The sequence below is a fragment of the Orycteropus afer genome, unplaced genomic scaffold (genome assembly GCF_000298275.1).
Source record: "Orycteropus afer afer isolate SDZICR_OR568_19922 unplaced genomic scaffold, OryAfe1.0 scaffold00130, whole genome shotgun sequence".
Taxonomy (NCBI): Eukaryota; Metazoa; Chordata; class Mammalia; order Tubulidentata; family Orycteropodidae; genus Orycteropus; species Orycteropus afer.
Genome location: NW_006921717.1, coordinates 8,399,116 through 8,410,848, shown reverse-complemented (window position 1 = coordinate 8,410,848; position 11,733 = coordinate 8,399,116). Strand labels below are relative to the sequence as shown.

At 51.2% G+C, this 11,733-nt stretch overlaps 1 protein-coding gene across 1 annotated transcript; it reads left to right on the top strand.

The window, feature by feature from the left end:
- The first annotated feature begins 8,374 nt into the window (after positions 1 to 8,374).
- On the top strand, positions 8,375 to 10,861 carry TMEM109 (transmembrane protein 109). The gene is made up of 3 exons (XM_007944911.1): positions 8,375 to 8,611; positions 9,511 to 9,613; positions 10,470 to 10,861. Exons 1-3 carry the CDS (start codon positions 8,375 to 8,377, stop codon positions 10,859 to 10,861), a joined length of 732 nt encoding a protein of 243 aa, XP_007943102.1.
- The last annotated feature ends 872 nt before the right edge of the window (positions 10,862 to 11,733 follow it).

The window sequence follows — 11,733 nt, the reverse complement described above, 5'->3', positions numbered from 1 at the left end:
CATAAAGATTTACAGCCTTGGAAATCCAATGGGGGTCACTATGAACCAGAACTGATTTGGTGGCAGTGAGGTTTTTTTTTTTTTGGTTTTCAAGGCTTTGGGAGCCCTAGTGGCACAGTGGTTAAAAGCTTGACTGCCAACTGTTAGGTTGGCGATTTGCACCTACCAGCCAGTCTGGGGGCAGGGGGTGGGAGGAGATGGGGCAGTCTGCTTCCGTAAAGATTACAGCCTTGGAAACCATACAGGGCTGTCCTACCCTGGCCAATAGGGTCACTATGAGCCGGAACCAGCTAGACAGCAACGGTTTTGACTAAACAGCAATGGATATTTTTGGTTGCAAAAGCCAGCCCCTTGGGGTAATAGAAAGGTTTCAGAGAATAGACAATTGATTTAAATATGATGAGTAAGAACTTGAGCTCCATACCACCACCACCACCCACGTCACCCACCCACAAAGCAGACAGAGATTCCAAGGACTGGGAAGATGGATTTGAGGGAAAGAAATTCCTAAATATTGGTGGGTTCCTAACAAAGGAATCCCGTGCCTTATTCCTTCAGGCTAAGCCTGTGTTGCTGCTGCTGCTGCCACTCCTTGGGAAATTGGAGTACACACAGGCCAATAACCCGGAAGACGTCTGACCTCCATCTCCCAGGTAGATTCAGTGACAGCCTGTGTAGACAAATGAGAGGACAATGGAAGCCTCTGGCACTGCCAGCTCAAACAATTGACAACAAGGGTCACATGAGCTTCCCTCCTCCCCTTTGACCCTGCTAATTTTCCAAAAGGTGTACACAGCCGGAAAGACAGGGATGGGAGAACCCTGAGCCATCTGAGACTGTTTCTACTGTTGCTGGGTGCTGATTCTACTCCAAACCAAACCCACTGCCATTGAGTCAATTCCGACTCAAAGTAACCCCCATCGATTTCCAAGGCAGTAAATCCTTACAGAAGTAGATTGCCCCATCTTCTTTCCACAGAGTGGCTGGTGGGTTTGAACCGCCAACCTTCCGGTTAGCAGTCAAATGCCATAGGCAGTATCTCACCAGAGCTCTTTACCCCAATGGAAAAGAGAGTTGAAAAGAAATTAATTTGTCCTAGAAAAAAAAACAAGTTACTTTGTGTGCGTGTGTGTGTGTGTGTGTGTGTGTGTGTGTGTGTGGGTGGGACCTGAGATTTGGATAGTCCTTCAAAACAGACCAGTCCCTGCAGAAAGGTATCATGCTTGGTAAATTAGGGGATCAGCAAAACAGAGGAAGACCCTCAACAAGACAGACTGACCCAGTGACTGCAGCAATGGGCTCAAGCATCGCAACAGTTACGGGGACGGTGCCGGACCAGGCGGGGTTTCGTTCTGTTGTACATACGGTTGCTATGAGACGTAACCTACTCCACAGCACCTAACCACCACAGGAAACATCAGAAATAATTTCACAAGCATGTAAAATAGCCAGTTACAAAGGCTGGAAGGATACTACGGGAGTCTGTTCTGGAAGAAAGAGACTCTTGGCTGAGGCAGGAAGTCACGGAGACACTGACAAAGGTGGTTGAGTCTGAGACACGTGTGAAAGAAACAACTGGGCTCAAAGGGAGACTGGGCTCCACTCTTGCGTGTAGTCTGGAAAGAAGGCAGAATCAGAACGTGTCTGGGGAGGGGACAAAAAGAATCCTGTTGTAGATCCTTGAGTTTGAGGAACTGACTTAAACACCAGGGAGGGGCTATCCGCTGGCGGACAAGGATGGTGATAAAAGCATTTGCGCAACTTGGATCTTTTTAAGCCTGGTCACTTCACCGAATCCTCACACCACTGTGAAGCGCTATTTTTAGCACGTTCCAGATTTTATCATTGAAGAAAATGAGGCCCCCCAACAAGCGATGTGCTCACGATGACAAAGCATGCAAAGGTTCCCCTCACTTGAAATCCCAGTCATTCTACTTCACAACGCTGCCTTTGTTGTAGAAAAGGGCCAGGGGTTGGTTACCATCTTCAATTCTGAACAGCAGGTTCCAGAACGGGAACTTAGGGCAGAAACCTATTTGTGTCATTTGCAGAAGACGGGTATGACTGTACTCTCTGAAGAAGCAGTAGCATTTTCCAACGTTGATGTGCCTCTAATTGCTCCTCACACATCTTTTGCCTTTGTGCCTTTTTAGCGCGAGAAGGTTTTCGAAAGACTAGGTACTTTCAGGCGCCTCTGCCTTCGAACTACTTTTCCCACAATGACCCGGGCAGGCCTCGATAGCACGAGAACTACATTCCCCAAAATGCCGAGGGATTGTCTAGGCGAATTGGCTTCGACCCCGATATCAAAGATACAATTTACCCACTGTACAGCCCAGATATAGTCACTTCTTTCCCGTTTCCCGCCAGAGACTTCCGCTCCCAGATGAACTTCCGATCCCGTTTTTCTCTAGGTGGGAATGCTCGGGGTGGGGGGTGGAAAGGGAATGGAGAGCGTGGAGCTCATGCGCATTGGGCACCGCCTTCAGCCTGTGAGGGAGCCCGGCCGGTCTGCGGTCTCGTCCCGCCTTGCGCGTGCGCAGGCAATAAACCAACACCCCGGAGTTGAGGCGCGGGTTTGGTGGCGCGTTTCAGCGAAGTCACACGTGAAGGATAGCGGTGACTGGAGCCTGGTGAGTGCGACCCGAGACTGGGGCTGAAGGGGGCAGCACGTGGGATGAGGAGGCAGCAGTCGCCGCAGCGGGACTAGGGCGGAGCCGCGAGGCCTGGCGAGCCCGTGTGGGGAGGGGTCCGACGTCGCGCGGCGGGGAAACGAACTGGGGACCCGGATTCTCGTTGCTATGCGACCGGGGGCGTCGTTACTAGGTAACGCGAGAGGCACGTTTTTCCGGGGAGAAGGGGATTGATTGCAAGCGCTGCTCCGAAGTCCTTCGGAGGAGCGGCGTCTTCCTAGCTGGGGGGACGAGGCTAGCTCTGAGCCCCTTGCACCGACCTCCGCCCCGCGGGCCCGGCTTCGCGCAGCCTCGGCCCGAACCCCTCGGGGTACTCCGGGCCCATGGTCCGCGGCGAGTCCCTTGCCAGCGACGCCACCCCAGCAGTGCTTGGCAGGGGACGCGCTGTTCGAAATAGCACATGCCACTGCCACCCTGCCTCGAGTAGGCCGGGCTCTAGGGAGGGCGCGGCCAGGAGGCTGCCCCTTCAGCCGTCGCCCAGCCCCCAAACAGTTGCTGGGCAGCAGCTGTCAGGGAGATAGCGGGGGCTGCCCCTGACCTTCCTGGGAGCTGACTTCATTCTCCACACTGACGACTTCGCGCGTCTAGGAGCTTGCTTTTAACTCAGCTGTGCTTCTTGGTGGCTGCTGCATACTTGGATCAGTGATTAAAATAACATCCCCCACCTCCACATCTATCCATTTCTACACTCTCGGGTTCCTGGAGTGCCTCTAATACTCGTTTTTACTTTTCTTTTATATATTTATATATATTTATTTTTGCAGTGTTTCCTGAGCTCCCCGCCCACCCCTGGTAACCAACGAAGAAAGTTTAGTTGTACATATAAACCTTTCCTTCACTTTTGACAATAATGAACTAGTACAATCTATGTCCTTCTGTGGTTGACTTATTTCACTCAGCGTAATAACCTCCAAGTTCATGTACATTATGCGGTGTTTTGTAGATTCTACATTCTTTAGTGTCTCGTAGTATTCCATTGTGGGTAGGTACTATATCATACTTTGGTTATCCATTCTTCTGTTGACAGGCACCTAAGTGGTGGATAAGGCATCTGGCTGCTGTCAGAATGTCAGCAGTTCAATCCCAGCAGCTGCTCCGTGGAAGGAAGATGGGGTGATTTACTTCCGTAAGGATTTACAGTCTCGGAAACCCAGTAGGGGTCACTATGAGTAGGAGTGATTTGAGGGCAGTGAGGGTTTTTTTTTAGTTTAGTATTCATTTAACAAGTACATGTAGTCCTTGTTCTATGCTGTTGTTGTTGTTATGTGCCTTCGAGTCGGACCTGACTCATAGTGACCCCTCCTTGGGCTTCTGAGACAGTATCACTACGGAAGTAGATTGCCTGATCTTCCTTCCAAGGAGTGGCTGGTGGGTTTGAACCGCCAGCCTTCTGGTTAGCAGTCAAGTGCCTTAGGCACTAAGCTACTGTAATTCCAAGATAAGTTAGAGGGCAGGTCTGAGCGGAGGTGATTAAAGTCTAATGGGTAAGACAGGTATATAAATTGCTAAATGATGCTGCAATGTAACGAGTGTTACCTTGACAGTTTGAGGGGAAAAGTGGGCTGCAACACTTCTGTAGATGGTCAGGGTTTACAAAGTTCTTACAGAAACATCTTAACTCTTTGCAACAACTCTGTATCTTTGGGAAGGCTGAAGCTCAGACTGGTTAAGTAGCTGCCATGAGCAGTGGCTTCTGGTGTGTGGCAGAGCTGAGCCTGGGGTACAGGCCTAGGGTTCTCTGTAGAGTGCCACACTGTTGGGCCTTTGCCTATGTGGACGTTTTTCTGCCATGTAGATCATTTGTGCAATTGTCTGTCTCTGCATCAGAAATCTCTGGAGTTTTAAAAATAAAAGCCGGGGCGTCTTTGGGAGGGTGGGGCAGACATCCTTGCTTTCAGGGTGTCCACAGGGTGTTTTGATGCACAGCCAGAGTTGAGTACCTCTGCTCCCTAGAGGGGGCTATGAGCAGAGGATGGGAAAACCAGAGCTGGCAGAGAACACTAAGTTAGCCGCCCCTCCTGTTGCGGGTTGATTTATAGAGTGAAAGGAAGCCGCCCACAAGTAGAGGAAGAACCTTGGCAGGGGGGTGTGGACTGCCCCACCCTGTCCTCTTACCAAACCACAGCTAGACATCTAGTCCTTCTTACCACCGTGGGAAGTGAAGCAGTTGCCCAGCCCAGCCCGGTTCTCCTGGCCCAGCCAGGGCCATAATGTGGGCACCTGAACAGAACTGGCCGGTCTTGACCCTATCTTTTGCTGTCCTCTCATGCTTCTTGGTACAAAACCATGGCAAGTAAGCCCAGCCACTGGGCCATCTGGCTTGTGGTCTCCTCTTGGGAGTCTGGATGTCCCCCTGCTTTGAGCTTGTTGATATTTGGCAGAACCTTAAGCTCTTTGAGGGCAGGGACTAGCTAACAGGCTTGTTCGGTGCCTTAACAGTCTTAATAGATGACCTTCAGGAAGGTGGTATGGGGGCGTGCTTCAAGCAGGAGGGCAAGATTTAGATCTTGGATTCTGAAGTCAAGCCCCAGTTCTGTTGTGTGACCTTAGACAGGTCACTTGACTTCTCCAAGTCTTTGTTTTGTGAGTAACTTGGGGGAGAGTAGTAGCACTTTGTAAGATTGTTGTTAAGAGGAAAAGGAGATGAGGATGTAACCAGCTTGTAAAATACCACAAGAGAATTCTTAGAATGGTTATTTTTGTTGCTGAGTGCCTGCTATTAGTCTTAAGTCCCCATGGTTGGAGACAAAGACTCTTAAGACCTACCTTCTCCTCTCAGAGCTTGCAACTGTTTGGGCTCTTGGCTGCCATGGCCTCTTTCTTTTTAAAATGTAGTTCACTGGGCCAAAGTGAGGAGGCATGGTGGCGGTGGGACTGCTTCTTGCTGCCTGGGACTAGCCTGGAACAAATGAGAAGGAATCCTGTTAGAGAGAATCACCTGAAGACAGACTAGCCCGTCAGCCGCACTTGGTATCTCCAGAAAGAACACTCCGGATTCTGTTGGCTTTTGGTTTCTGAAGTGTCAGATGCCGGCCTCAGTGTGGAGGGTTCATTTCCAGGTCCTCAGCGTCCCTCAACTGTGGCAGATGGGGCAGAAAGTTGAGGCTGGTCCAGAAAGCAGCAGGCTGCCGTGCATGTCACCCTGACCTTCTAGAGTGGAGGAGATGACATCTGATCCCTCCTGCTGGAGGTCCTTGGATATAGGATCCAACCCAAGATAGCAACCCTGCTCTTTAAGTCCCCAACCTGGTTATGACCCAGATAGTTCAGGAACAGACCTGAGCTGTCCTCCTCTCTGACCACTGCAAGCAGGAACCATCTGGTTCTTGATTTGTGCCAGAGAATAGAAGGCTTTCCCAGCTAGAGGTCTTCCACATGGATTGCATGATTCGCAGTGCGGCATGGTCCTGGGGCCCTCAGGAGGGGTGAGAGCAGCTGTGTCGGGGCCAGAAATGGCCCTGAATGTAGTATTTTTAGAACCCTTTCTTGGACCCTCCCACTAAGCAAGAGTAGGAAGATGCCTCTCTCCCCTTTCCTGCATCCTCTTGGCTTTGGATTTCTGGCCAACCCCCCAGTGCCATGGTAACTGCAAAAACTTAAAAAGCCTGGCTGCTCCTACCGCAGGGCCATGGCTTCTCATCACACCATCAGATCTGAATCATGGAAACTCCCTGAAGCTACAGGTTCACTACTGAGCCTGGGAGACAATGGGGGATTTGCTGGTGCTGTTTGACATTTCTCCAGCATGGTGGCCAATATAATAGGAGGGGGATTTGCGAACATTTTTCTTGGCTGATCCTCACCTGGTTCAGTGAGTAGGTACTTGTTGGGTCTTAACTTGCCTTTAGCTTCATGTTACAGACAAGCTCAGAGCACAGAGCCTTTAGGAGAATTTTCACCAGTAACTCCCTGCCATGATTGGTAAATGCCAAGTTTATTTTAGCTCATGAATAATCTATTGTCTGGCTTTCTAATCCCTTCTTAAGGGATTTTCCTTCTGAGACTTAAGTTGGAGCAATGCAGCAGGGTGGTTGTGTGAGTGGGTTCTGATGCCAAATGCCCAGGTTTCTATATAGCCTACCTGTCCTTCCTTGGTTTCGTCATCAGTAAAAATAGGAGATAATGACAATACCCACCTGCTAGGTTGCTGAGAAGATTGAATGGAAGAGGTGCTGCACGACACACCTGACCCACCGCCATCAAGCCGATTCCGACTCATGGTGACCCAACAGGACAGAGTGTAGCTGCCCCATAGCGTTTCCAAGGTTGGAATCTTTACGGAGGCAGACTGCCCTATCTTTCTCCCACAGAGTGGCTAGTGGATTTAAACCACTGACCATTCGGTTAGCAGCCGAGCACTTTAACCACTGTGCCGCCCTGGCTTGCTTGCTGCATGACATGACCTAATTAAATGTTTGCTGTTTGTTAATAATAGCAATATGTTTCTTTAGAGGGTCATCTTTAACCCTTTGTCTACTTTTGAGGGGGAAGGTGAGATTCTGTGTCATTGGTTCTCCACTTTGCAGGGTGGACTTATCTGGGGAGCTTTTACAGCCTGTGCCAGGGCCACCCAGACAGTGGCCTCAGAACCGCTGGTCTAGGACGTGGGCATCAGTACTCTGTGCAGCTCCCAGGTGCTTCTGATGAGCAGCTACTGTTAGAACCACTGCATGACCTTGACTTCCAATGTGTATGGGATTTGGAAGCAGCAAGCCTGGGTTCAAATCCTGGCCTCTCCACTTCTTAGCCTACTTCTAAGCCTCCTTTTCTTCTCATCTGTACAAATGGGGATGCAGAGGATAATCCCACCTCACCCAGTGGTCCTGCGGGGTGAATGGCTTATGCACTTTTCCGTACATCATTATGTAATGGTAATTCTGTATGTGTGTAATTTTTGAGTTGTTTTTTGTATCACCTTTATCTGAAATAGATTATAAGCTCCTTGAGGACAAAGCCTTAAAAGTCTTACAATTCTTTTATGCCTATAGCACCTAAGACACAGGCCTTCAGATTTTTAGAACTGGAATAAACCTTAGAACTTCTTGCCCATCCACCCCTACAGCATTGAAGAATATAGGCAGTCCCCAGATTACAAATGAGTTCCCTTCCTAAGTTGAACTTAAAGTCAAATTTGTACTTAAATTGGGAATAGTTAGGAAATGTTCGTGTCTAATCAGTTAGTCTTAGCATATAGTATGTAGCATACCTTACTATTGACATAAACATTACAGAAATAGATAGACTAAAACATCTGTAACATAACAATACAGTAATGTTTTGATGCAATTTGCAAAGAAGCGCCCATTTGCTGTTATGAACCATTGTATATACCTCAAATTTTTAATGGAATAGGCTTTGCAGAGTTGGTTTGTAACCATAGGTGGTATGTAAGTCGGACTCTCGTGTTCATAACCCCAGGACTACCTGTACGGGCCGGCTAATTAATATGCAAGTGGTCCAGGAAGTGAAAGAGGAGCCGGTGAATCAGATGGTTGTGCCCAGCAGAAATTCAAAGTCTCAGTTCTCTCTTTCTCAGCGAATAGCTCTCTCTCTCTAGCTTCAGCTTTTGGGGGAGGGGGGAGGGTAGAGGAGGATTTTGGGCAAATCCTAGCTGGGAGAGGGAGTTTCTCCCAGTCCTGGCTCCCTGCTCACCCTGTACTTCTGTCCTGGCAGACCCAACCATGGCAGGCTCAGGCAGCAGTTTGCCATGGGGCAAGCATCTATTCAAAGCCGTCCTGATGGTCCTAGTGGCCCTTGTCGTCCTGCACTCGGCGTCGTCCCAGTCCCACCGAGACTTTGCACCACCAGGCCAGCAGAAGAAGGAGGCCCCGGTTGACCTGCTGACCCAGATAGGACGATCTGTGCGGGGAACCCTGGATGCCTGGATCGGGCCAGAGACCATGCACTTGGTTGCAGAGGTAAGGAAGAGAGAGCTTCCTGCTGTGGCTGCATGCATAAAGAATGCTAAGGGAAGAGACAGGCTGCTCCTGGCCTGCCCATCTTGGCTCCACATCCTCTCTGTCATAATCCCTACTGCCACAAAAAGAAGCCAGCTAGTACCTGCCTTTCATGCTCTTTGAGTCCTACCCTCGGGCCTCTGAGCTCCACTCCCACCTTTCCCTGGCTCCTGCCCTTTCTTTGGCAGAAAGGCTAGGGAATGAGCCACCTTTGGTCTGAATCTCACCGAAAGTCTTAACTTGTCAAATATCAAGACCTGAATAATTTCCTTTACCAACAAGGGTGTGTGTTGCGGGGAGACAGTGGAGGGGGTGGTACTGGCTTAAGGGCTTAAGACAGGGGCTGTCTCTTCTACCTCTGGCATCCTAAGGATGGTGTTCTGTGCTCTGCCCGGTCATTCTCATGGGCTGAGATGGTCCTTTATGAAGTCCAGCTGGTTGACTCCTTCATTGATTGGTCCTGGCCCTATACAGATAACTTTTCATGTATTGTCATGATTCTCCTAGAGGCTAGGAGCACCCCAGTTTTATAGGGTGACTACTAAAGGGGTTTGTGGTACCCACTCCTCCACATACATATACTCCCATCAACAAAGTCTTTTAGCATATCAGTTGAGTTAGCCCGCAGCTGTCCGTTCATGCACACTGTTAGCCAGATGTGGAATGGGCCCTAAGGAGACCTGGGGCCCACGAACCTCTGACCCAGGCCCAGCCCCACTGGCTAACAAACCACTGGGAGGCTCCTGGTGTCCTTGCCGGGGGTTGAGCTTGGGCTGGGAGGTTTGCCAGGGGTTGTGCTCGGGCTGGGAGGCAAGCAGCTTCGTTAGTTACGGACCCACCTCACCCGCGCTCTTCCCCAGACCTCGTCTCAAGTGATGTGGGCCATCTCATCAGCCGTCTCCGTGGCCTTCTTTGCTCTGTCTGGAATCTCGGCACAACTTCTGAATGTCTTGGGGCTAGATGGTGAGTGGCAAAGATCTGGTTAGATCACCCAGGGCTTGGCCTGTGACTTCTGTCTGCAGGAGTTGATCTCTGTCAGGGTCAAGACTGTTCCAAGCTGACACTTTTCAGGTTTCCCAGAGCAGCTGAAAATGACCAGCTTGAAGGAGATGTTTAGGTTCCTGTGTGGTACAAGCAATTTGCTCTCTGCTACTAACCTAAAAGTTGGTGGTTCAAACCCAGACAGAGGGGCCACAGAAGAAAGGTCTGGCAATCTGCTTCTGTGCTGATTGTTTTGTTGTTGTTATGTGTCGTCAAGTCAGACCCGACTCCTTGGGTTTCCGAGGCAATATCACTACGGAAGTAGATTGCCCAATCTTCCATCCAAGGAGTGGCTAGTAGATTTGAACCGCCAGCCTTCTGGTTAGCAGTCAAGTGCCTTAGGCACTATGCTACCAGAGCTCCTTCTATACAGATTATAGCCAAGAGAATCCTATGGACTCTACTGTGTAACACACGGGGTCGCCATGAGTCAGAATCAACTCAATGGCAAAGGTTTTTGTTTTTTTTTAAATACAAAATGGTTTACTTTATGGCAGGCACCATGCAAGCTGTAGTATCTCACTCAGTTATTAGCCACAACCCAGTAGAGTTGCTCCCATTTAATAGATGGAACTTGGAAAAGGGTATAATCTGCCCAGGGTCCTGCCACCAGCAGAAGATGGAGCTGTGATTCAGACCCACCCCGTCTCTTTGACTCTGTGGGAAGGGATTGTTCCCTTGCCCAGGGGGGTTAGCGCCTCCCTGCCTGTTTGGGTCTTGCCCCCTGTCCCATCACCACTCCTCCAGGTTGCCTGACACTGACTCTCTTTCCTTCCAGGTGATCACCTCACCCAGGGCCTGAAGCTGAGCCCTGGCCAGGTCCAGACCTTCCTGCTGTGGGGAGCCGGGGCGCTGGTCATCTACTGGCTGCTGTCCCTGCTCCTCGGCTTGGTCTTGGCTTTGCTGGGACGGATCCTGTGGGGCCTGAAGCTTGTCATCTTCCTGGCAGGCTTTGTGGCCCTGGTGAGGTCGGTGCCTGACCCTTGCACCCGGGCCCTGCTGCTCCTGGCCCTGCTGACCCTTTATGCCTTGCTGAGCCGGCTTACTGGCACCCGGGCGTCTGGGGCCCTGCTGGAGGCCAAGGTGCGGGGGCTGGAGCGCCAGGTGGAAGAGCTGTGCTGGCGGCAGAAGCGTGTAGCCAAGGGGTTCCGAGGTGTGGAGGAGGAGTGAGAAGGGTGCCCGGCAGTGCCACCTGCATCATACCAAAGAGCTGAGCTGCTTCTGGTCGCACAGCCTCCTCCCAGCCCCTGCCCTTTTCCTGCCCTGTCTCCAAACCTGCAGAACCTTTGCCTCTGCATCAGACCCCCTAGCTGAACGAGAGGAAGCCCGTTGCCCCCGCTGGTCCTCAGGGGCCCTGGCTCTTGAGGTTCTCTGCCTGCGCTCCCAGGCTGCCTTCGCCAGCGTGTGCCCGGGGGCTGGAGAGGCCTTAGCCAGGGCGGGATGGAAGGCCTCTGCTCTAGCTCCCACCCCTGCTCTCGGCGAACGTCACTGCCGCCAGTCTACCATGACTTCACCACTTCCCCCTGCTGCCTTGCCCCTGCCTGCTGCTCTTGCTCACCTGTCCTTCTGTAGCTCCAAGCCACCTGCTCCCTTCCTGGTTTCTTCTTCCTTCCAGCCCTGTATTTCAAGCAAAGCACAGTCCTTCAAGGCAGGCCCCTGTCCTCTTCACTGCCTAGCAGTGAGGAAGAAGCTGGAAATGGGGGCCTGAGGATATGGTGACGCAGGGTCCCCTGAGGCCTGGGGTGGAGTTCCAGCATGGGGCTGGGAGTGAGGACAGACAGGAGTCTTACAAGTGCCTTAATCCGAGCCCACCGGGCCCTCCGCTTGCCCGTGGCCATGCTGGATACAGGAAAGTGGACTGCGGCTGCTTCGTGTCAGGAAGAGAGCAGCGTCTTTCACAATCTTGAGGAGGGCTGTTGCTTCAGAAGCTTGTCCTTGAGTGGGACCCTACAGTGGCCATCAGGTGCCTGGTGGGATTCAGAGACCCTGAAGGAGGAGGACCGTCTTGTTTGAGTGGTCCAGGCTGTTCTCTGCCCTCCCCT

Coding starts and splice junctions, on each gene's coding strand:
- TMEM109 (XM_007944911.1), top strand. CDS start 8,375: ATGGCAGGCTCAGGCAGCAGTTTGCCATGGGGCAAGCATCTATTCAAA. Junction 8,612..9,510: donor CCATGCACTTGGTTGCAGAG/GTAAGGAAGAGA, acceptor GCTCTTCCCCAG/ACCTCGTCTCAAGTGATGTG. Junction 9,614..10,469: donor GAATGTCTTGGGGCTAGATG/GTGAGTGGCAAA, acceptor CTTTCCTTCCAG/GTGATCACCTCACCCAGGGC.